General features: G+C 39.9%; 2 protein-coding genes across 2 annotated transcripts; one reads left to right on the top strand and one right to left on the bottom strand.

The window, feature by feature from the left end:
- The first annotated feature begins 595 nt into the window (after positions 1–595).
- Positions 596–3,856, top strand: LOC107559744 (insulin-like growth factor-binding protein 1). Its single transcript, XM_016243682.1, has 4 exons — positions 596–1,131; positions 1,883–2,040; positions 2,590–2,718; positions 2,969–3,856. The coding sequence occupies exons 1-4, from the start codon at positions 756–758 to the stop codon at positions 3,092–3,094; spliced, it is 789 nt and encodes a 262-aa protein (XP_016099168.1). The 5' UTR covers positions 596–755; the 3' UTR covers positions 3,095–3,856.
- Positions 3,857–5,135: 1,279 nt separating this feature from the next.
- Positions 5,136–21,628, bottom strand: LOC107559743 (insulin-like growth factor-binding protein 3). Its single transcript, XM_016243681.1, has 4 exons — positions 21,075–21,628; positions 13,977–14,260; positions 13,691–13,810; positions 5,136–7,217 (listed from the first exon to the last, which is right to left on the bottom strand). Exons 1-4 carry the CDS (start codon positions 21,430–21,432, stop codon positions 7,098–7,100), a joined length of 882 nt encoding a protein of 293 aa, XP_016099167.1. The 5' UTR covers positions 21,433–21,628; the 3' UTR covers positions 5,136–7,097.
- Positions 21,629–22,712: the final 1,084 nt, after the last annotated feature.

Below are 22,712 nucleotides of genomic sequence, written 5' to 3'. Positions count from 1 at the left end.
ATATTAAGCAGGAAAAACAATATTTATATTGTTTTCAATATTTATAGCTTTACTGCCTGTTTATCTCAGTAAGTCCATGAGTTACGTTTTCTAATAGTGCATTTGCATTCATGTATAAGGAATTTCGACAAAAATATAATATTTCATATACCATTTAAAAACAAATGCGTAATCACTTTAAAATAAAACGTATTGTTTTCAATTTTCAAGGATTTCTAACGAGAAGCACATTTTGAAGTACAAGTGGATATTGAACACTGAAAGTCCTCCCAATATATATATATCCTAATAAATATCTCTATTTTAAAACAAATACATGTAAATCCGTTTCAAAGTGACTAGTAGGTCTATTTAGTCTGCAAATACCGGTTTGCTGGATTGAATCTATTAAGAATACACCTTATTATTGTTATTTCCGATATGATATTTTGGGGTAAGCACACGTTTTCACTATTATACACATATTATGTTCCGACACAAACAGTGACGCATTTTACGCGCTGTGTTCAAGGAAACACCTCGGACTGGATCTCCACCAGCCAATGGGAGCAGAGGGGGGATCATTTAAGAAATCACTGATATTACCAATGCGTCAAACATGAGCGTGTCAGCGGGACCCAGTGCGCGTATAAATACTGCGAAGCGACCCGGAGAGAGCTAGTCATTTTGGAGAGCGCAAAGACAGCGAGGAACTCCTCATTTCACTTCAATCGATATTTATTTATTTATCTATTTATTCTGAGCCTTGCTTTGGGATGAACAGACTGCTTCTGAACTACTTCTGGGTGGCAGCATTCAGCGCACTCCTTTCAGCGCCGGGGCTCCGGGCTTCTCCAGTGGTTGGGCAGGAACCAATCCGCTGCGCCCCGTGCTCCCCGGAGCGGCTGGCCGAGTGTCCTGCGGTTGATGCCGGCTGTGAGGAGGTGCTTAGAGAGCCGGGCTGCGGCTGCTGCCTCGCCTGCGCGTTGAAGAGAGGTGACTCGTGCGGGATCTACACTGCGCCTTGCGGCTCGGGGCTCCGCTGCTTGCCCAAACCTGGAGAAGCCCGACCCCTGCACGCGCTCACCCGAGGACAAGCGGTGTGCACTGAGACCCCCGAACCTGACCAGAACCAAAGCGACAACACGCCAGGTACCAGCGTTTAATAAGACTGCACTGTAGCTGTCCATCATAATAGTCCTCATGTCATCTTGCTGATTCAACCACTGGTGAGATTTCATCAGCGTTAACAAATCGCTTGGATATTGTAGATGTTTAGATATGCATTAAATATTGACTACTGAATATTTACTACTGAAACGGAATTTCAGTTTTTTTAAAAATATTTCTTAAATATCTGTTTTATTAGCTATTAAATGTGAATGTAAAAGAGCGCAATCTGTCGAGGTTCGTATAGCAAAAATGCAAATTGATGCCAACGTCAACTAGTAGCCTATATTTTGGAGAAAAAAACTTTTCTCCAAAATATTTTTAAAAACAACGCACACACACACGTCTGGCCAGCTATCCTTGTGGGGACTCTCCATAGGCGTAATGGTTTTTCTACTGTACAGACCGTATATTCTATTGTCCTACACCAACCCTACCCCTCACAGGAAACTTTCTGCATTTTTAGATTTTCTAAAAACTTAATTCTGTATGATTTATAAGCTTTTGTACCCGTGGGGACCTCAATTTACTCCTGGGAGTCCCCAGGAGTCTGTGTGTTGTCAGGTTAAAGCGACTTCTGTTCATTTAGGGATTGCTCTCTGACCAATTTATCAGTGTTTATCATTAACGAGACGTTTAAAAAAACAAGTTAAAACCTGTAGCCTATGTAGGTAACTGAAAACTAAAACTAAAACCAAGAATTGAAGGTCTGATCCTTGTTTTTCCTTTTCAGATCCCACCGAGTCTCATAACGCGCCAACGGCAGTGAATGAGGGCAGCTCAGCGGTCTTCGTGAGCGGGCACGGCAAGCCCTTCGACCCGCGGGTCATCACTGCTAAAGAGAGCATGAAGGCCAAAGTCAACGCAATACGCAAGAAACTCGTGGAGCAGGTGAGCTTAAAGCACCTCAATTTAATGGATATTTATATCCAAAAGAGACGCGTGAAGGTTTAGTTAGCGAAATAAAATGAGACTCCGGTACCATGTGCGGCCACAAGGGGGAAGTAGAAGGTTTCTTGAATTTTTCGTATAGGCTATATTTGGGATGAGTGGTTTTAATGCATTTTCAGTGCAATTTCATTTAAGAGTGAGTGTATTTTCGATGGGCTTAGCCCCAAAATAATTTGTCTTGAGCTTGTGTAAAAAATAAAATAATAATAATAATTAAAATGCTGAAATTATTGAATAAAAAGTTGGTATAATGTATTATTGTTATTACGAACAATAACAATTATTAATAATTATTTATAATAACAGTTTTAATTATTATTAGAGTAGCAGTTGTTATAATAATAACACTAATAATAATAAACAACTGAAACCATTTCATTTTAAAACCTAATTCATAACCATTAAATGAACGTCTTATGTTTTTAGAAATATTTGAAAAGCTGTTTTATTTGAACAGTGTCTCTAAATAACCATATTTGATCTTTCTAGGGTCCTTGTCATATTGAACTGCAGACAGCCCTTGACAAGATCACTAAATCACAGCAGAAACTGGGAGACAAAATGAACAGATTCTACCTTCCAAATTGTGACAAACACGGTCTCTACAAAGTCAAACAGGTAAGAAGAAGAGCCTTGTGTGCAAGTATGTGTTACAGAAACCACCTAACGTCTTGATTTCACATTGAGAGTTTGTGTGTTGGTATCTAAAGCTTAATGTGTGATATTCATCAACACGATGATATACGTGTGATGGCCGAGTGTTAGAACCACACTCCACTGAGAACTAGGCTGTGGATGCAAGCTTGTGTTTCTAGAGAGTGAAACAACCCGTCTCACGCTCACTCTCTTTGTCTCGTCCTCCTCGCAGTGTGAATCGTCTCTGGATGGTCAGAGGGGGAAGTGTTGGTGTGTGTCATCCTGGAACGGAAAGAAGGTTCCTGGATCAAGTGACCTGCCAGCAGATGCAGAGTGTCCCGAGGAACTCAACCACTGATCTGTCTCTCACACACAAATAACGGGGGATCTGAAGTGCTCAACTGATCTCTCTCTCACACACATACATATTATACCACTGATTTTTATCATTCTATTTTTTAAAATATCGTAGTATTTATTTATTGTTAGTGGTGGTATTTAATTCAGGTACACTGTTTTTGATTTGTAAACTCCCTAAACTCACCAAAAAAAGAAGAAAAAAAGAAAAGAAAAAGAAAATATATTTTTCTGTAAAGAAAGTTAATATGTATTTTACATGAAGTACCCATACTTATTTATTTAAACTGAATGTATTCATTTCGATATCTGGATAAGAATATTTATTCCTTATGCCTTATACATATTTTTGTATGGTGCAAATCTGTATATTTGCTGTATATAGATGACTGTGTCTCTTGTCTTAAATTTCCTTCAGGCTTGCTTTGTTGGAAAGGAGTGATATGGAAAAAAGCACTGCATGACCAAACCTCTTTGTCACTGCCCGTACATTGCCATATTTTTATACTGTATGTGTTTTTATTATTATATTTTGCTAATGATTTTTTTGGTTTTGTTTATAATGATTGATATTAGATGGTGGGAATCCTTTCCCCCCACAATTCTGTGTTTTTTACATGCAAAAGTATTGACCTTCACAGCTTTTGAAACGGGTAACTGCCTGTTCCTACCTCTGCCTTTTAAGTTAAGAGCTTTTTTTTAATCAAGTGTTTGTAAATGACTTGTCTGTATGATCAAAGTGAGATTACAGTCTTGCTGTATTTGTCGATCATATTTGTGTTGCCTACATACTGTGGTCCATTTATTATTATTTTTTTAAGGGATGAGGAAAAGAGATTCAGACGTTGCTTCCCTCTGAAGCAGTCACTCAAGTGTATGATATATTTTTCATAGTTTGCAATTGTAAGTCACTGTGGGTAAAAAACAACATAAACTATTTAATAAATCATCTTTACAAGCACCTCAGTGTCAGCCGTTTAAACTCGCCTTCGGGTCAGACGAGAAGCTGCGGTGAACTATGAAGCAAGACTGAATCAAACTCAATTAGTAATGTCAGGACAAAACAACACCTGAACATAATGGGAAAACAGTTAACACGAACCACAAAGTGCAAAAATCTCTACTTCCTTCACCTGATTTCTACTGCCAAGCTTGATTATGTTCTGTCTAGTCTATATTTAAAACTGCCAGCAGGCAGAACCATGTTTGTTTGTGTGTGCATGTGTGTGTCCTTATCGTGGTAATCTCAAATGGGGTGGACTAACTTTAGCTTTGTATTTTGTATCAACATCATGAAAGTAATTGTAACACCTTGTTTGTGGTTTTAGAATTCATTATGGACACCTAAAATTAAGTTGGGAGGAAAAAGTACCTTCCTGAGTGTTTGACCTCATCTATATGAGCGATTTCATTTCATGAATTGTGGCATCGCAGCTTCTTTTTTGAGAATTGGCTACGCTGACATAGCTTGGACAAGCGATTAACTATGCTAATGTGAATAGGGTCTCTGTGTGTAGATTTGAGGAGTAATGACCTGTGTGGGGCTCAAGCTAGAGTGTGAAATGAAGCAGTTCAAAGATGTTGACCCTGTTACACATGAGATCTTAAATCTCCATTGCCCCCGGCACTCTGTTATACTAACGACAAAATTACTGTAGCTAACATATACGCTTTCTGTGAAAGAACCATTGTTTTGAAACTCTTGACGGTGACACTAGTCACCTTATCTAAAATGAATGAATGAGTTCCAAATACTAAAAACTAATGAACTGAATACTATAGGGATAGTTCACCCATAAATAACAAAAATGTATTTTGTGGAAGAAGATATTTTGAAGAACTGCTTTTGTCAGTTGAACTCAGTCACAACATTGAACTCCACTGACTTTAACTGTATGTACACATTCAAATTGACAGAATTTTCATTCAAGGGTGAACAATCCCTTTTAAATTTAGTAGAAGCTGTGAAATTACAGTCAGTAATTGTGTAAATAAAACAGTTTACATTTTTTATTAAAAAAAAAGACATTAAATACAAATTATATTTGAACAAAAACATTTCCTTTCTTGAAGAAAGTGATAGCTGTATAATTTCTAGTTTAGTAACATAAAAAGCCTTTTAAAGAATCCAAATTTTAAAAGAAAAAAAAAGAAAAAAAAAAGCAATTACCCGTGAACGGAGGGATCTTTAAAAGTGACTTGCGGGCGAGAGACCCTGGCATTGCACAGAATGAGGGTGGCAAGCTTTCTTGAAGATCAACTAGCTTGAACATTGACCTTGATGTTCTTTGAAACACAAGCTTGGCCTCAGCTTTACTTATTCTTAGCGTTCACTTTACTTGAGCTTAGTTTAGCTTAGGTTAGCTAAAGTTAAGCTTAGATTTAGCTTAATTCAGACCATAGAAAGCCTACATAACCTGAAGATTCAAACTAGAGAGTTTTTACACAAAACGATTCGAGGACAGCATCTTTGCTAAGCTAACAAAAGACACATTGTACTCCGCTCTCTAAATAAACAACAAATCTAAAACAAAAGACTTTAGTGATTATATTCCCCAAAATATGCTGAGTTCTATGTTTCACTACTGTGCAATCAACGGGTCATTGAATTGTTCTCAAAGACAGTTTGGATCAGCTTATATTTCTTTCTTGGATAAATAATCTTTTTAGCATAAAGTTCACATGCCTCTTTAGACATTTAGCTGGCCTGAAACAAAATATCTGTTCATATAAAAATGGTTTACAAGTCATAATTAAAAGCTAAGGAAGGGCTAATAGCTTAGCATACTTTTCTTTCCCCATAATCAAGTCAGATAAGGTGTAGCACCAAACATTTTTGTTTGTCTTTTGTTTAGCTGTTTGGGAAAGGGGTGAGCTTTTTGTCGATGCTATGCTAATAAGCTAACGTGTGGGCTACCTCTCTGGCACCCTCCACCTTTCAAGTCTTTTCTCAGGAGGTCAGTTTTGAGACAACAACACAAGCCCTGGTTATCCTGTAGCTTTCCTACTGGGATTGATATTGATGTTTAGAGAGACAGAGAGTGAAAAAAACCTACGACACATTTTCACACGGGTTTTGTTAAGGCATCAATTTCACAAACTGCCATAGCTACGCTGATTTTGCAGCGGTAATTCAGGGCACTGTAGCGTTACGGTTACATTCAAACCCATAAACAAAGACGTCGCGCAAGATACATGCTTTCAGCAAACATTTAGAAATGTGATAGACAATGATAGTCAGCGACTGGAGCAACAATCTTATATTCAAAGTGCTTCATGATGTTTTGAAGGTGAGATAATGTCCACGTGGAGCATATCAATGCTATCCTGATGACACAAGCTAACAGCTCTGTGTCCAATATAAGATATACTTTAAAAAAAAAAGGGTTCATCTAAGTATGTCCTGGTATAGAATTGTTTACAATTGGTCGAATAGTTTTATTTATCTGTTGGCCGTAGTAACAGGCTGGAGTATGTGTTCAGGAGAGGCCAAAGTGCATGAAGTGCTTGTGCTTCAGATGGAGTCTATGGCTAGAGCTGCCTAGTGCCACTGAGCATGCCCAGTTTAAACGACCCTACACCAGGAGGGCAGAAACAGGAAGTGGGACTAAGAGAGAGCCACTGGCAGAGAGCGATACACGCTGCAGCAGAATAGAGAGACGGAACAAGTACACAACGTCCCTCATATACACAAGAGTACATATGCTCAGACTTAGCATGCCGTTACGGAGTTAAAACTTGCTTGGACTTTTGACTATGTTCACACTTCCCTCTCAGGATACACTCCAAAACTGAAGACATGACACTCTCTCTGTCTCCTCTCATTCTCCCCATGCACTCTCCTGAAGTGTAAAGTGAGTTGCTGGTCACGTGAGTCCATGCCTCAGCATACAAGTGGGAGGTCAGCTTTGGGACAGCACTTTTGAATTTGTATTCATGCAAATCTTCAGGGGAGATATCCCTCTTTGTCTCCCTGTTTCCACCGCTCTGCCTCTCCCTCCCCTTCACTTTGTCTCCATGTTAATACAGTGGACTTTCTCCTTTCCGTTATAGCCGGGTATGGGTTGTCCGTACTTGTCCACGCACCAGCAGTAACCTCTTCTGCGCCCTTTGGATGAACGGCACTGCGGGGAGAGTGGGTGAGACAGGAAGATAAATGCATAACCATATGATATTTGGACGGGTATATGCAAAACAGACAACATGCTCCAAATGGAAGAGACAGTGACATAAACACATATTTCTCATCGCATCGCACTTGGGTGAGAGAGAGTAACACGAATACTAGAGCCAGAGAGAGAAAGAGGGAGAGAGATTGGGGTAAAGGAAGGGGATTGTATGTAAGGAATAGAGGGACAGAGCAAGTGAAATCTGTTGAAATATGAATATATACATACAGTACACACAATATACATCCTCTTTTGTCATTTGTAACTTTTAGATTTGTTGCCATTTATAGTATAATGTGCTGATAAATTCACAATTCGCCTGAAATTATAGAAAAGAAGATCGATTTACTGTGTATTTATTCTTAATGATGACAAATTACCTCACATATCACATTACATTACAGAAGCTAAAAATGTTCATATTAAACATTTCCCTTTCTTTGTTTTTTCAGTTAGCTTTTGGTTAGCAAGCTACCAGCTTTTTCCACATTTTTACGTGTACACTAGGGTGCACGTAAAAAAATGTGTACATAGATTTCATCATCAGTATAGTACTTGAATTTTCTTAATTATAACAACAGAACAAGAGACGGAAAAACAATAGCATTAGAAACAAACTACTGGAATCATCAGCAACAAACGACTGCGTTGCAAGCACTTGTGTGAGAGAATCCATTTTAAACAAGTTCATAGACATTTTTATTGCTCATAACTTCTGGAAAGAAATAGCTCAAACACTGGACAAGGATGAAATACGCATATGCTAAGCGTTTGCATCAAAACTGAGTATACTTTGGGCTTTAGTCTACTAGCTTAGCACTAGTAATAGATAGTTAAGAAAAGCTCTTTTAATTAGCTACAACAAGATATTCTTAGTTGTGATGAGCACTTCTGTGTATGTGCTATCTGATATGGATCCCTCAATTGTCTCAGTTGAATGGCCACTCCTGAAACCTGACTGGTTAGGATCCAGTTTGTTGTTCTGTGAAAGAATAGTTATCTAAAAGTACCTTTAGAAAATTAATAGGCTATAACTTTAAATGTTTTATCAACACAATAACTAAGAATGAATGTCATGATGAATATCAAAATATATATCTCATGACTGAGTGTAGTTATTTCTCTCGTGCTCATCTTTCTCTCCTTTGGCAGTGAGTTGGAGACATGTGCTAGTCAAACATCACATCTAAGTTGGAAGAATGCATGCCTGCCATTCACAGTGTGTGTGTTTATGTGTTTATGAAATAGAAAAATCAGTGCATCAAAAAAACTGTCTTCTGTGGTTCTGGGGAATTTAACGGACACAGTGAGGTGTACACATATACAGTACTGTAAAACGATCTGCAGTGTGTACTTCCTTTGTTTGCATTTGCTGATTGTTTGCATGCAAGTTTTGACAACTTGTGAATATCAAAATTCACAAAAATACACATAAACACACACAACCCAGTTGTGCTTTTATGAGAGGCTTAAATGTCTCTCATGTCAGCCTGCTGCTGATGAAATTGTGATTTTGCATTCATAAAAACAGTTGAAAGTGAGAAGTTAAATTTGACCAAGCTAAAATATTTGCCATGGACTGTTAAAGAGCTTCTAGGACTATTTTAGGAAACTGGCATCAACTCAAAGTCATCTGGAGCTTATTATACTACACAGGCAAAACAAACACACACATATACACACAAACAAACATGCACACCCACCCACACACATCCTCGGGTGGTACATTCATTAGTGAAAATCTATTCTTTCAGACACAAGGGAAAAGAAGGAGATAACAAACAAACAGAAAAGAAAGAAAGAAGAAAAGAAAGATAAACACACATTGTATGAAGAAGGAGTGGATGAGTCAAAGAGAGAGAGAAAGAGAGAGAGAAAGAGATCAAAAGCAGTTTTATTGAAAGAGTACCAAATTAAAATACCTCAAGCAGAACAAGAGCAGTCTGGGAATGAAACCTGGCCTCTACAATGGGCTGCTTCAAATGTTACACTCATCCTTTCAATTTCAATTGTCTCCGCACCCACTCGATGTTTTTTGCTATAACAAATATTTGTATTTGCCTAAATAAGTAACATATCACTATACTTTTTATTTGTTTGGCTATGAGTTTGCCTGAGTCTGAACCAAAGAGAAAGAATGAGTGTACAGGAAGCCAGTGCTTAATTTGTAAATTAAGTCCCGGAACTAGGACTGGAATAAATAAATGGTATGAAATAAATAAAAAATGTGCGTCACAATCCTCGCTTATAAACGTACATTAGATATAAAAGTGCCTTTCCTAATAATTAATGTTACCTTTTGTACTTTTTAAATATTGCAAGTTATTACCACGTTAACATTATACTTGCTTATTCATCAAACATATGGTCATTGCATTATTTTCTTGCAGGGACGTATGAGGTGGGGGATCCACTAAAATAGGTGCTGGATCCAATTCCAGAGGAGGTGGATCCGGATCCTGCTTGTTCCGGCACAAATTAAGCCCTGCAGGAAACTACTCAGTGCTGAGCTGCTATGTATTATGGGAATGTTCCATTCAAACTGTACAGGCACACATGATGCTTTCTGTTTGATGTAAGAGGGACTAATAATGACTAAAGCAAAGTATTTCATTGTACTGCAGTGAGCTAACCAGGCAATAAAAGTGATATCTTTAATGTAAATCAATGTTTTTGTCGCATCTGACGCAATGAGCAACAAGACAATTTGTTGAATGCACAATTTCTATTTATTTGCTGCCCCAGAGTGAAATCTCATTAGTCTCAAATCTTGCTCCACATAACAACATAGTGAATGTCTAGTTAAGACATGTTATAATACTCTAACTGGCATCCCATATGACCAGAGAGTCTAGTACATTACACATTACAATAATGTACATACCCTCAAAACACATAGTGGCATGATTGATGATTGATTACTACATGTCTACGCATGTATGTGTGTATGTGTTTGTATCGGAGAAAGACAGAGAGGTATATGTAGGGTGCGGGGCACACCCCTGTCAGTGTGGCAATTTCTGGTGTTTGCACAACAGACCTGTGTGAATGTTAATGTCTATGTAAGAGAAGGAGAAACTGTGTGTATATCTGTGTAACTGTTATGTGTGTATGTATGTGTGTGTGTGTATATATATATATATATATATATATATATATATATATACTGTATATGTATAAATACACATATACATATGGTAAACTTTGTGTGTGTGTCACAAAGCAAGCCTCAGTCAACGTTGGCCCATAATGATGCCCTTATGGGCAGCAGGAAGGCGGAAGGGCATTAAAAGCAGCCACAGGGTAAACACAGACTCATAAAACACACAAACACACACACATACACAATATGTGAATGCAACAACTGCATGTGAATTAGAATGGTGGCTGTTTTCTTTGCCAGACTATGAGCAGTGTGTGCATGTGTGTGTGCATGTGTTTGTGTCTGTTAGGTAGTATGTCGTTTGGGATAGATGCTGCCCCTGGAGTACATGATCATTATATTGTCATTTTGGTGCAACTGCAAGCACAGAGACTAGACAAATAACAAGTATGAATATATATCAACAGAGCCTTCAAGTCAAAATCAGAGGGAACTGATAGTCTGGGAAGAGCTATCTTGGAAAAGCATGTGTCTTTGTGAAATGTAGTATGAAATATGTGTATGTGTTTGGTGCATGGTTGACCATATCTGTGTATTGGTGTTTGAGTGAGAGCGTGTGCACCCTGGATCATTCCCAACAATGCCTGGCATTCTCTTCTAGTCTCTCACCCCACATCACTAAGATCCTATTCAGCATGAGAGTTTAAGTGGACTGCCGGGCCCTGGGAGAGCTAGGAAAGCCAATGGATCAGGGGGCCAAGCAATGCTCCAGCCTAGCGCAGAAGTACAGTAACCTAGGTGAGAGATGCATCTGGATTGGGAAGGGTGGAGGGGGGTTGGCAGCACTGGGGTCGGCATGCCTGGCCTCCGCTAACACACTGAGCCAATTCATATAATCAAGGCTAAAATTAGCATGGATTGGACTCTGCTCTCCCCAGGAACGGCCTTCAGACACACATACCCCCACATACATATACAAACGCTCCCATTACAGATCTTATTCCAGGGAGTGTAGGGACCCCCAGGCATCCAGGACATCTACAGTTCACTTGTGTGAGTATGTATGCACAGGAGTTTGTGCAAGTTTATTTTTAATGCCAAAATAAAAATGAATGACTGCGATCTCAGGGTCAACCAAGAATCAGGCTTCAGCTCACCATGATGGAAGCAAAGGAATTTCAGTTGGAGTGAATTGGAGGGGAATCTGATCAGCTTGATCTTCATCAAGCACACTCTCATGTATGGACACAGCCTGTCATACAGATGTTCTTCTATTATTACCAGAGATCCAAGCACAGGGGTTTGATCTTACAAAACAAACTAGGATATATTTGTGCAAGCCAGATACAGGAGAGGATGTGGCTTAGCTTGAATTTATTATGTTGTTTACGCTCTAGTATACGGTTTGTATTTTGCTGGTTTGTTATGTCTCCTGCTGGCACTGTAAAACCAACTTCTAGACATTGATTAGTTGATTTGTTAACCTGTCACTGTCCTTTCTTTCAAACATGGATTTTAAATGGCCATGGGATAGTCACGTACAGCAGAGTACAGAGGGCAGGAACAGGATTGGAAAATGTCAAAGCCAGATTTGTTCTTACACTTACTGACAGAGCACGAGAACGGTCGCCAAAACTTTATTTGTTACAGGTGCCACTATGAATCTCTCTTAGGTCCTCATGCAAACCATCTGCAAGACCCTTGTCTCTCTCCTTAAGGGTTTGCTGAGACCTGAACGTATCACTTTCTCTTCATTCTGAGATCTTAGCCCTAGAGCACAGCCTGTTTTCTCCAAAAACCCAGGGTCCCTTCAATGGGTTACATGTTCAATGGAACCACATGCTATTAAGCATGTGTGTGGGTATACATGCACATATCAGTGCACTCCAGTGCACAGAGGTACACTGTAAAAAATTATTATGATTTTAACAGTAAAAGACTGTAAAAATGCTACAATAAAAACCTGTTAACTGGTTAACAGTAAGTTTCCATACTATATACGGTGAATAAATGTAATTTTACAGTAAAATACTGTTAAAAATACGGTTTTTGGAAGTGAAAAAGAAAACGTCATTGTATAATTTACAGTGAAAAAACGTAAATTGACACTCCCAGAATTCCCTGCATGACACTTCATATTTTATGTTTTTTTTTGTTGAAGTAGCATGTTTCATCTTCGTTTTTCCTTATTAGATGTGTACATTAGGGTTTAATCTTACATATAATGTTGTTAAATTAATGCTTATTGCATTATTTCAGTTTCATGTGTGTCACCATGATGGGGTTTACTGTTTGTGTGAATGACACTGTGTGAAACCTTCTATATATAAGAACTACCCTCCTCAGCTCGTAGAAAAGCTGTTTGTGATGAGCTTTGGTTCATCATGTGACTTTCTCATCACCACCAGTTTTTGGTGGGTCTCAGTGCATTTCAATGGTTCAAAACAGACATTAACACTTCAATATGTTGGTTTATTAACATTACATCCGTTAATGAAATACGGTATTTCATTATGAATTTAAGTAATATCTGGAAAACCTAAAATGTTGCTACCATATTTTTTACGGTGAAGTTCTGGCAACCACAGCTGCCGGTATTTTACCGTAAATGTCACAGATTTTTTTTTACAGTGTAGGCTCCATACTCTGTAGATTCAGCATGAAGCAGCTCCTAAGCAACATGTGTTTCACATTGATTCCAAATCTCATCCTTTTTTTGAAACCTTTCCATCTCTATCTCTCCTTTTCACAGTAATCAGTGTTGTCATTAGGCCTTCGGGGTCACTGTGGTATCTGTCAGAGTGGTTTTCCATTTTGAAAAAAACAACAAATAATCCCCAAATTCACCCAAACTCATTAGGGCCATTCAGACAAGGCCCTTTGACTCATGTTCTTAATAGGGGGTTGCGGGTGACTCACAAATTTCCGAGAATTGCATTTGCCCCCACCAACTACCTTGTTCAGACTCAGTCATGCACCCAGCCAATTGAGGAAACAACAGATACTTTCAAGAACCAGCATGCATATATATATATAAATAGGCCCCCACCCAGTTTCCAATAATTGTTGTGACAGTTGCCATGACAGTTACTTATCATCTTGTACATGGATGGTGGTAGAATAATAGTTTGAGAAACTGGGCTGATTATAGGTTACATGTTTGATCCCAGGTAAGGATGGCCTAAAAAGAGGATCCCTATTTCCCCCTTGAGCAAGGTACTTTGCCACATGGGGGATAGGCCCTATAATTGGTGCAAAGTAAGTGGCTTTAAATAAAAAGCATCTGCAAAAGATAAGTCAAGGCACTTGGGTAAAAGGTAATTACCTGTTTTTTCTTGTAGAAACCCTTTTGGTCACAGTTTGGAATGCGCAAGCCTCTTGGGTTCAGCACATTTGAGATCTTTAAAATCTTCATAACACTCTCCATCTCCCGACGACACGGGCCCTGTACAAACACACACATAGAACCCAGAATTACAGGAAATATCCTACTTACAAACATGTCAGGAGATTCGAGACACAAACAAGGAGAATGGGAATAGAATGTACTCTACTTCAATACATGCTTTGTCTTAAAAATGCATGTTGTTGGAAGAACAGTGAGTGCTTACATATTCAGTTTCTCTCTTTGACTCCAGGCTGAAGTTGTGAATATCTGTATGAACCCCACAGGAAACTAGTTTCCCTTTAAAGATCTGACTTTTCTTGATTTGTTCTTTTTTGATCATCTCCTCTTTGGGGTGCAGCATTGGATCTATGGGCTCTATTGCCGTCATCGGCCCTCCCTGCATGTCCCCGGAAACAATTGTTGTGTCCTGGACTGTCTCAACTCCCTCCGCGCCTGTTGCCCTGGTATCATTGGAGACATGTTCCTCTCCTTCCTCCTCAGGGTTATCTGAATCAAAAGAGAAGTGTATTAATAAACAAGTACAATCTGACAATTAACAAAAGCAGCATTTGTACAACGGCATATGTTCGCATTAAACAGAATAGCACAAGAGGTCCAATCCTGCTCCTGGTGGGCCAATGTTCTGTAGAGTTTAACTCAGTCCTGCCCCAACATACTTGCTTAGAAATGTCTAGTAATCCTAAAGACCTTGATTAACTGGTTTAGGTGTGTTTAATGAGGATTGGTCTAAACTCTGCAGGATAGCGGCCTTCGAGAAGCAGGATTGGACAGCCCTGGTATTGCATAAACCTAAACATCTAATGACATACAGTAGTTCAATGATGACGTCAATTTATAGGCCATTCCAGATGGCTAATTCACCATCAGTTCCCTTGGGAATTTCTCATGGGTTGGGGTTTTAGCATAGTGGTTTTCGATTTATGAGTAAGGTTTAATGCCGAGAAAGGCCGAGTTCACACTGCACGATTTTAGCCTAATGTTTCACTCGCCGACAGGTTTTGCGAAATCGCCGACAAATGCCCAACATCGGAGGCAAATCGGTGCTCGTTCATGCGAGTGACAATCACGCAGTGTGGATTATCAAAGACGCGATCTGAGGGAATCGCCGATGCGTCACCGACTCCCATGAAATATTTGGCATGCTAAATATCTGGAGCTGTCGGCGATTCACAATCACACTGTGTGAAATGAGTTCTGACTGAAAAACACATCGGTGATGACCTACAGCCAATGAGAGACCAAGATACAGGGCAGCGGGAAGTTCGGGGAGGAGTTATAGACCAGAATATCAGTATTTTAATAGATATATGAACAATTATATCATACAGAAACAAGCACAAACATTTGCTTGCCCAGCCACAACATCAGCATAACAGTTACTGCTAAATTATTTACCTCCAACTCTCTTTGCAGAACACCCAATCCCTGTTCCCTGCATCTCCCTCCTGCATCATCTGTTTTTCTTTTTCTCCTTGTAGCTGGAAATCAGCTCACAGACAATTTGTGGGCTATATATATTTTTAAAAAATAATTACAGTCTTGCTCACAAGAACTCCAGTCTGACGCACGCGGGTTCTCGCGTTATTTCCTTATCACTTCTCACATGTGTTTTGTTGTGAAACGTAGTTTGCGGACCAGACAGAGCTGTCGGCGATTCTTCCTATTGTGAATCATGCAGTGTGAAACCCCCTGTCACCGATCCATCGTGCAGTGTGAACACAGCAGCAACTGAATGCTACCCCAGATAGTCACGCAGTGTGAAAACAACGGCGATCAAACGAGTTTGAAAATCGTGCAGTGTGAACTCGGCATAACACTTCTTGAAAAGACTTACTGAGTCATACCTAAATCCAGAATTGTGCAGTTGTTGTTTATTTAAAATGTAAGTTGCTACATAAAGACTATAATGGTTGTCCGATTCATCAACCCTGTGGTAATTGTAGTTGTTATTTAGCAACATTTATTCGAAATTCAGTTCTGAGCTATGACTGTGTAATTTTATGCAGTAGAACAAAATGTGAAAGTCTCTGCAAGTAATGTTTACCACAGGCCTTATTTCACTCATAAATCGAAAAACCGCTATTCTAAAAAACCATAGGAAATTCCAGAGGGAACCCATGGTTAGAAAATGCAAATTATCTTCCAGCTTTTTGGACTACAGACTGAACAGCTCTATTCTAAGGTTTTTTACTTGCTTTTACAAGCAAACATTTACACTATAAAGTGTAAATGCTCATATGAAAGACACAGAGAAAGAAGTAGCAGAAGAGAAAGAGATATAGAGAGGGGGGATGGGGAAGCAGAGGAGTGAGAGTATTTATAGTCCACCAAGATACAATCATTATAGGCAGAGGACAGACCACCTGACCCAAAACGACCAAATACGGCTACAGGACGGAGCATTTGCCTGCCTTCACTAACATGGTTCGGTAGGATGGTCTAACCAACAAACATCACATGCTTTCCTCTCTGTGCCCAGCTGAAGCTTTGCTGTGGGTGCTCACAAAATCTATTCAATGCAAATGTGGTTTCATTGTGGTTTAAATGTCCTTTCCTCTCATCCCACACCATTTCTCAATATGTGAACCCTATTTATCCTACTAAATAACATTCAGATGTATTATTAGTGCATCTGTATCAACATCCCTATTTCACTTAATTATTATTTACTTTTAACTACTGGACTCATTATAAGAAAAGTTCATCTTCTGTCATCATCTACTCATCCTCATGTCATTAAAAACAAGTGTGATTTTGCAACTCAAAAGGAGTTGCGGAAAATGTTAAGGCTGCTCTTTTCCATACAATGAAAGTGGATGGTTACCAGTGACTATCAAATTTAAAAATGTAATTACACTTTGTGTGATGTTTTGGGATGTTCAGACAGCATATGCAAGAACTTATTTGCTTGTGTACAGTAGAAAACAAAGAAAACACACTCATATACAATTTACATTGGAATTGGTGGCTGACTAAATACTTTTTTGCCCCACTGTATACTGTATCATGAAGGTGCAAAGTTGGAATGTGCAGAAACATATAGAGGATTTAAAAGCTTTTTTAAAGCGAATAGTGGTTCTATTCACTTTTATAAAGTTAAAAGTAGTTCTGTTCCTCCCAGACAATATTTGTAGGCCTTTTTATGCAATAACACCATGTCTACACCGGATGCGACAGTTGAAGTCTGTCTACACTGGACACAACAAAGCGGCCATTGCAAATCATTAGAATTTTGTGTCAGTATGTCATAAATAGAACAAGGCAGCAGTTTACTGTAGGGGATGTGTCGTGTCGCACCGTATCCAGTGTAGACAGCATCACTGATTATAATGGGTTCTATAGTAATTTGTCGCGTTGCACCACACCACTCGCATCCGGAGTTAAGTTATATAGACTACTTTTATGGTGCCCTTTTGAAGCATGACCGTGTCCAGTCACCAACCAGTCCTTTTATGGAAAAGAGCAGCTTGGATATTCTTCTGGGTACCGTGGGGTTTAGAAATGTTTTGAGCAAGGATACAGTAAGTAGATGTTGATGCAAATTCCCTTTCATTTTCCCAGACAAAATATTTGCTCTTGTATGTCACTTTGATAAGAAAACCTCTGCCAATAAGCTAAATGCAGAGAGCTTGTCACTGACACTGATTTTCTAGGAAAACTTCACTCTTTTAAATGTGCCTTTGAGCAGCCATTTATAGTGGACAAAATGTAAGCACTTGAGACATGATGTCCCAAATTGCACTCTAATTTCTGTTTTTACTAACCGCATGGTAATTTCTCAAATGCAAGCAAAAGCAGCTGACCAGTAAAGGGTCCAGCGAGGAGTGCATTTGTCAGCTTCAACAAATGCCTGGCGAGAGCGCTGGGCGAAGATGAATTATGGCATTGTTTAAACATGCTGTCCTCTTGGGGTTTTACCGCTCTTGTATGTTGAATAAATATTCAGTCTCTGGCCGTACAAAACAAAGCAGAGCTCTCGCAGGAATGAGAGACTAATAAACAGCTGGAGCAGAAGAGAAAGATATTTAGAAAGAAAGACAAACAAAACGGGTCATTAAATATGGAAAGTCAGAGACAAAGACTGGGAGAGAGGGTGGTGGGACAGAACTGGCATCGAGAGATAGATGAAGGTGCACAAGTCAGAAAGATCTGAATATTGTGAAGAACTGTAGAGATAGTGGACATAGTTCAGCAGGGTGGAAGAGTTAAGTGAAAACAGATTTTCCATGTGAGTGTATGTGAGTAAGTGCACACTTGTGGCACACCAAACACTCCTCTGTAGCCATGGAAGCTTCTCTCCAAACCAGAATTAAACTATGCCTTCATTAACGATGACATAACATCAACAACAACAACAGCAACTTCTGCAACATAACAACTCAAACAAGGTAAGTAATTGTAATGACCGCATATAATATATAATGATGGTTAACAACATGTGCGACATGTTGCAGCCTGCTTCCATTGCATGACCCACTGTACCTCTCACATAAACAAATCCAGGACAGAGGAAGAGAATGGAGGGCCATCTAATTCAGGAACTTGAAAAACATCAAACTTTTAGAACTTTCTAGGACTTTTCCCTGCACCTAGCGGCCTGTTTTGAGTCACTCAACCTCATGTATTTGTTCAATCCCAAATGAGCAAACAATTTAGCATTTTGGCAAAATGGGCAGAATGTGAATGAGAGGGTGAAACAGGCTCAGGGTTTTTCTTCTCGAAAGCAAAGCAAAAATGAGTGACTGGGCACACGGCAGGTGAATTTCATTACCGAGGCTCGGGAGAAGAGCAAATCCACCTCTTCCGAGAAATCTGCACGATTAAGTATATAACTGCATACACACAAACAACGTCATAACTCATAACCTCATGATCTTTCATTCCTCTTGCTCCGCCACCATTCCCACCCAGAATCACGCTGGGCCACACTGCTACCAGACCAATCAAGCCCTGCAAAAATATCATAATTCATGTGTGGCAGAGCCATGGGGGTGGAGCCATGCACACCATGGCAATGAAGCCCTGCTCTCTGGTTGGCCAGAGTGTGTAATTACCATAAAGTGTGGTATGATGGGAAAGGAGCACTGAAAAGCAACATGGGCTCAAATGAAAGGGCAGCGGAGGGAGAAAACATGAGGTAAGGCACTACTGTAAAACAGTTGGCGCCCCCAAACTGCTTTTTAAAAGTGACTCTGGTTCCTAACAATAGCCTTTGTGTGTGTGACAAAGCCTCTGTCAAATAACTAGAGAGGGTAAAAACAAATTCAGTCGGGTAGCTTGACGTCAGTTATGACCAAGAACACCACTTATTTTGGCTGTGCGGGTCAGCAGCCTTTCCTCTCTCAAGGAATTTACTTGGATGAATGTGTTGGCTAGATGCAAGCAAATAAATGCGTATTAAGAGATGCACAATAAAATCTTCGGCACAGGTGGTGCTAGATCTATTCTCAGCTCGCTCACTAGGAAATGGTTTTGTTCGACATCCTTTGTCAGATATGCCAAGGCCAAACATTTTAATTTCACTTGTTTCTTGACACTCTTTAACTGGAGAGCTCGGAGTTCCTGAGCCAGTAAACAGCTAGAGAGCATCATTCACAAAACGGTGATCTCCACTCTTCTGCAGGAACTATATATAAACGAATGTGGCATTCTTAACGATTGGGTTGGTGAAGCCAAATTTTAGTGCACACACACACAGATATATAGAGCTGTTTCTCTCGCCATCTCTGGCTCTCTCTCACACACACACACATACACACCACACACATAAAACGGCATAGAGAGGCTGCTGTAGCACTGAACCTCAAGAACAACGGTGGTAGTGTGGGGCCGTCTCACGGTGGCTGGACTTCATGACGACTGCCTGTTACCGGAGGTCACTGCATCATGCCAGTGTTCAGAATCTCTGACCTACCTGCTCAGGATGACCTACCAGTAGTCATGTTTAAAAATACAATATCTCATCAGGCAGAAAATAACCTGTTGGGATGCATTACCAGCGTAATGTGATAAAAACATAAGCAGAACATGTTGTAATGCAGAAAATACATATCAGGATGTAAACATGGGTAGTTGATCTTGTTTGTCTGGAGTAACCCACAACCCTAAAACCTTGTGCATATTGCATTCTGAGAGATACATCCGATTTTTAGAATAGCTATAAACCAGTGAAGACTGTTTGGAGATGCTATAGGCATATACTGGCATGAGTGCAGTGAAGCTGTGGGTATGTGCTGCATCTAATGAAATGTCAGTGAAAAAGTCCCCTACAGAGAGAGAAAGATTGGCCATGAGCGCAGCAGCATTATTAACCTCTGAACATATTAACCATGGTATGCACAGCAGAGTAAACTCGCACTGAAACACAACTGAACACAGAGGCCATATGCTCAACAGTGTGGATAGTGCTTTTTGGGATGTTTAAGACACCACAAATACAAATTATGGGGGGTTTGGGTGTCTGACCCCACTAATTAAGGCTTCGCTGCTGAAAAAAATATCCTAAAATAGTTACCTGGTCTCCCAGCCTAGCTAAGTTGGTCTTTATCATGATGATCCAATACATTAGCCTGACCAAGCTTGGAGACCAGCTAAGACCATCTTTAACTATATATATATATATGTAGACTGTTCTTTATAAATACATGTGTATACAGTATGTGTTTATATGCTTACCTGTATGTATAAATGTTTCCTAACGTGTATTAAATGTTTACAACGTTTCAGTATAACCAAAAAAAGTTAGTCAAAATTCAGCCTAGCTAAGTTGGTCTTTATCATGATGATCCAATACATTAGCCTGACCAAGCTTGGAGACCAGCTAAGACCATCTTTAACTATATATATATATATATGTAGACTGTTCTTTATAAATACATGTGTATACAGTATGTGTTTATATGCTTACCTGTATGTATAAATGTTTCCTAACGTGTATTAAATGTTTACAACGTTTCAGTATAACCAAAAAAAGTTAGTCAAAATGACATGTTAGTCAAAAATGCACTTCTGAATAAATCTCCTTCGAGTTCAGAGGTAACCATAGCAACAGTAGGCTGCTTGAGTGTGTATCGGACCCTTCATCGACGTAACCTAAGTGCGGTCATTATTTGTCATTTATTAAACATGTATAAAAGCGCAAGTATATGACAAAAAGTTTTGTTTAAAGTTTAAACAAACTTCGGCGTTTGGGTGGCTATCCCCTTTAAAGCCATTGAATAAACAGCACACTGCGCATACACACAGTACACTAGCAGACGCTCACGCTGAGTGGTGAAATGACGGCTCCGTGCGCGCTTACCGTGTCCGTGCGATGGATTGCCGCTGTGCTTTTTGTCCGATGCCTTCGCACACACGCCCCGACCCTCCAGCAGAGCCTGCAGAGGTTTGCTCTCCCCGGGGCGATGTTGACAGCTCAGCTCGGTACCGCAGCGCCATGTGTACACTCCGCACGCCTGGCCCTCGGTCAGCGGGCAAGTCATGCAGCACCCGCAGCCCGGTTCCTTTACCGGCTCGGCGCAGTCCCGGGGCAGCGGTTTACACAGCACCATCGCCCCGTCGTCACATGGCTCGCAGCGGACCACAGGGCTGACGCTTTCAGCCAGCCTGGCGAATGCTGCGAGCAGCGCGGTCAGGCAGAGCGCACACAGTCCCGTCATGGAGCCGAAGGGCTGAACGCGCGCACACACACACGGGGGTAGATGCGTGGTAAAAACGGTGCGTCAGATCACCTCACCTGAATATATGATTACACTAAAGCCTGAGCTCTCAACATATGCCTTGGGAAAGTAGCGGCGCTTTGGTTGTGCTGCTGTCACGTCGGTTTGACTAGACTGTTAACTAAGCGGCTGGGTCTCTCCATCTGTAAGTGAGTTTAAGTGGAACTTCAGGTTTTATACAGGCAGGAAAAGCACGGTCACTAAGTCACTCCCTCCGGTATGAATTATGTAGTCTTAAGGGACCGCGCGCATCCTTAATGAAATCCTTCAACAGAAGAGATGAGTGAAAAACAAGGAATCTTGCGCGCGCTTTTACACCGGTCATTGTTGTCATTTACTGGCACTTGGAAAGCTCGTAGCACTTAGAAACACCTGTTGACGTAGCAAAGGTAATGTACCTAAAATATAATGCGCCTAAAAATTATCATTAACTTTTGCAATTGTTTGTGGGGTGACAACAATTTAACTACAACTTTTACTAATAAACAAATAAAGCAACACAGTTCATTATAATAATATTAGACGTGTGGATTCATTAAAAAATAACATAGACCTTAAGGGTAGGGCTATATTTAATTTTTCACAAACATGAAAACGAGGCTGTGAGGGATGTCAGTACAGTACAGTACAGTGCGTTCAATGGACTGTACTTTCAGTAGACAAAAACAATTTGAAAATTGTGAGTAGTGAAAATTACTTGATCTAATACCTTGATACAGTGCGTGCCATTGTAAAGACTGTAAGTCTATCCCTCTCAGCCTCATTTCATCCGCGTTAAATTCAATATGGCGTCTAATCTGACGAAGGTCTATTGGATACACCCATCCATCTATTCTCCAAACCACTTGTCCTCTTTAGGGTCACAGTATATTAGATACAGACAAAAAGAAAACTGTTAACAATAGAACAATAGAAACAGCAGGATGACAGCAAATAAGATGTGCACAAAATTTCTACATTTAGAACAAAAATTACAATAGAGACTTAATACAATGGTCTCAGTGACTTATAGTAAGATTTGTTCTATTCTAAGCATACAAAACAAAACAAAAAACAGCCCAGACCAATTTTCACCAATGAATATTAGAGGAACTCCCAGAACACTGCAGAATAATGTGGAAAATGCACTTTGGGTGGTCAGGCATTAGCAGTCTCATGACACCTGCTATAGCAAGATCAGCCCATTCATCCATACAGAATCTTCACTGACCATTTACAAC

This window comes from Sinocyclocheilus grahami, unplaced genomic scaffold (assembly GCF_001515645.1).
Source record: "Sinocyclocheilus grahami isolate Dianchi unplaced genomic scaffold, SAMN03320097.WGS_v1.1 scaffold696.1, whole genome shotgun sequence".
NCBI lineage: Eukaryota > Metazoa > Chordata > Actinopteri > Cypriniformes > Cyprinidae > Sinocyclocheilus > Sinocyclocheilus grahami.
This window is presented reverse-complemented; position numbering and strand designations above follow the sequence as displayed.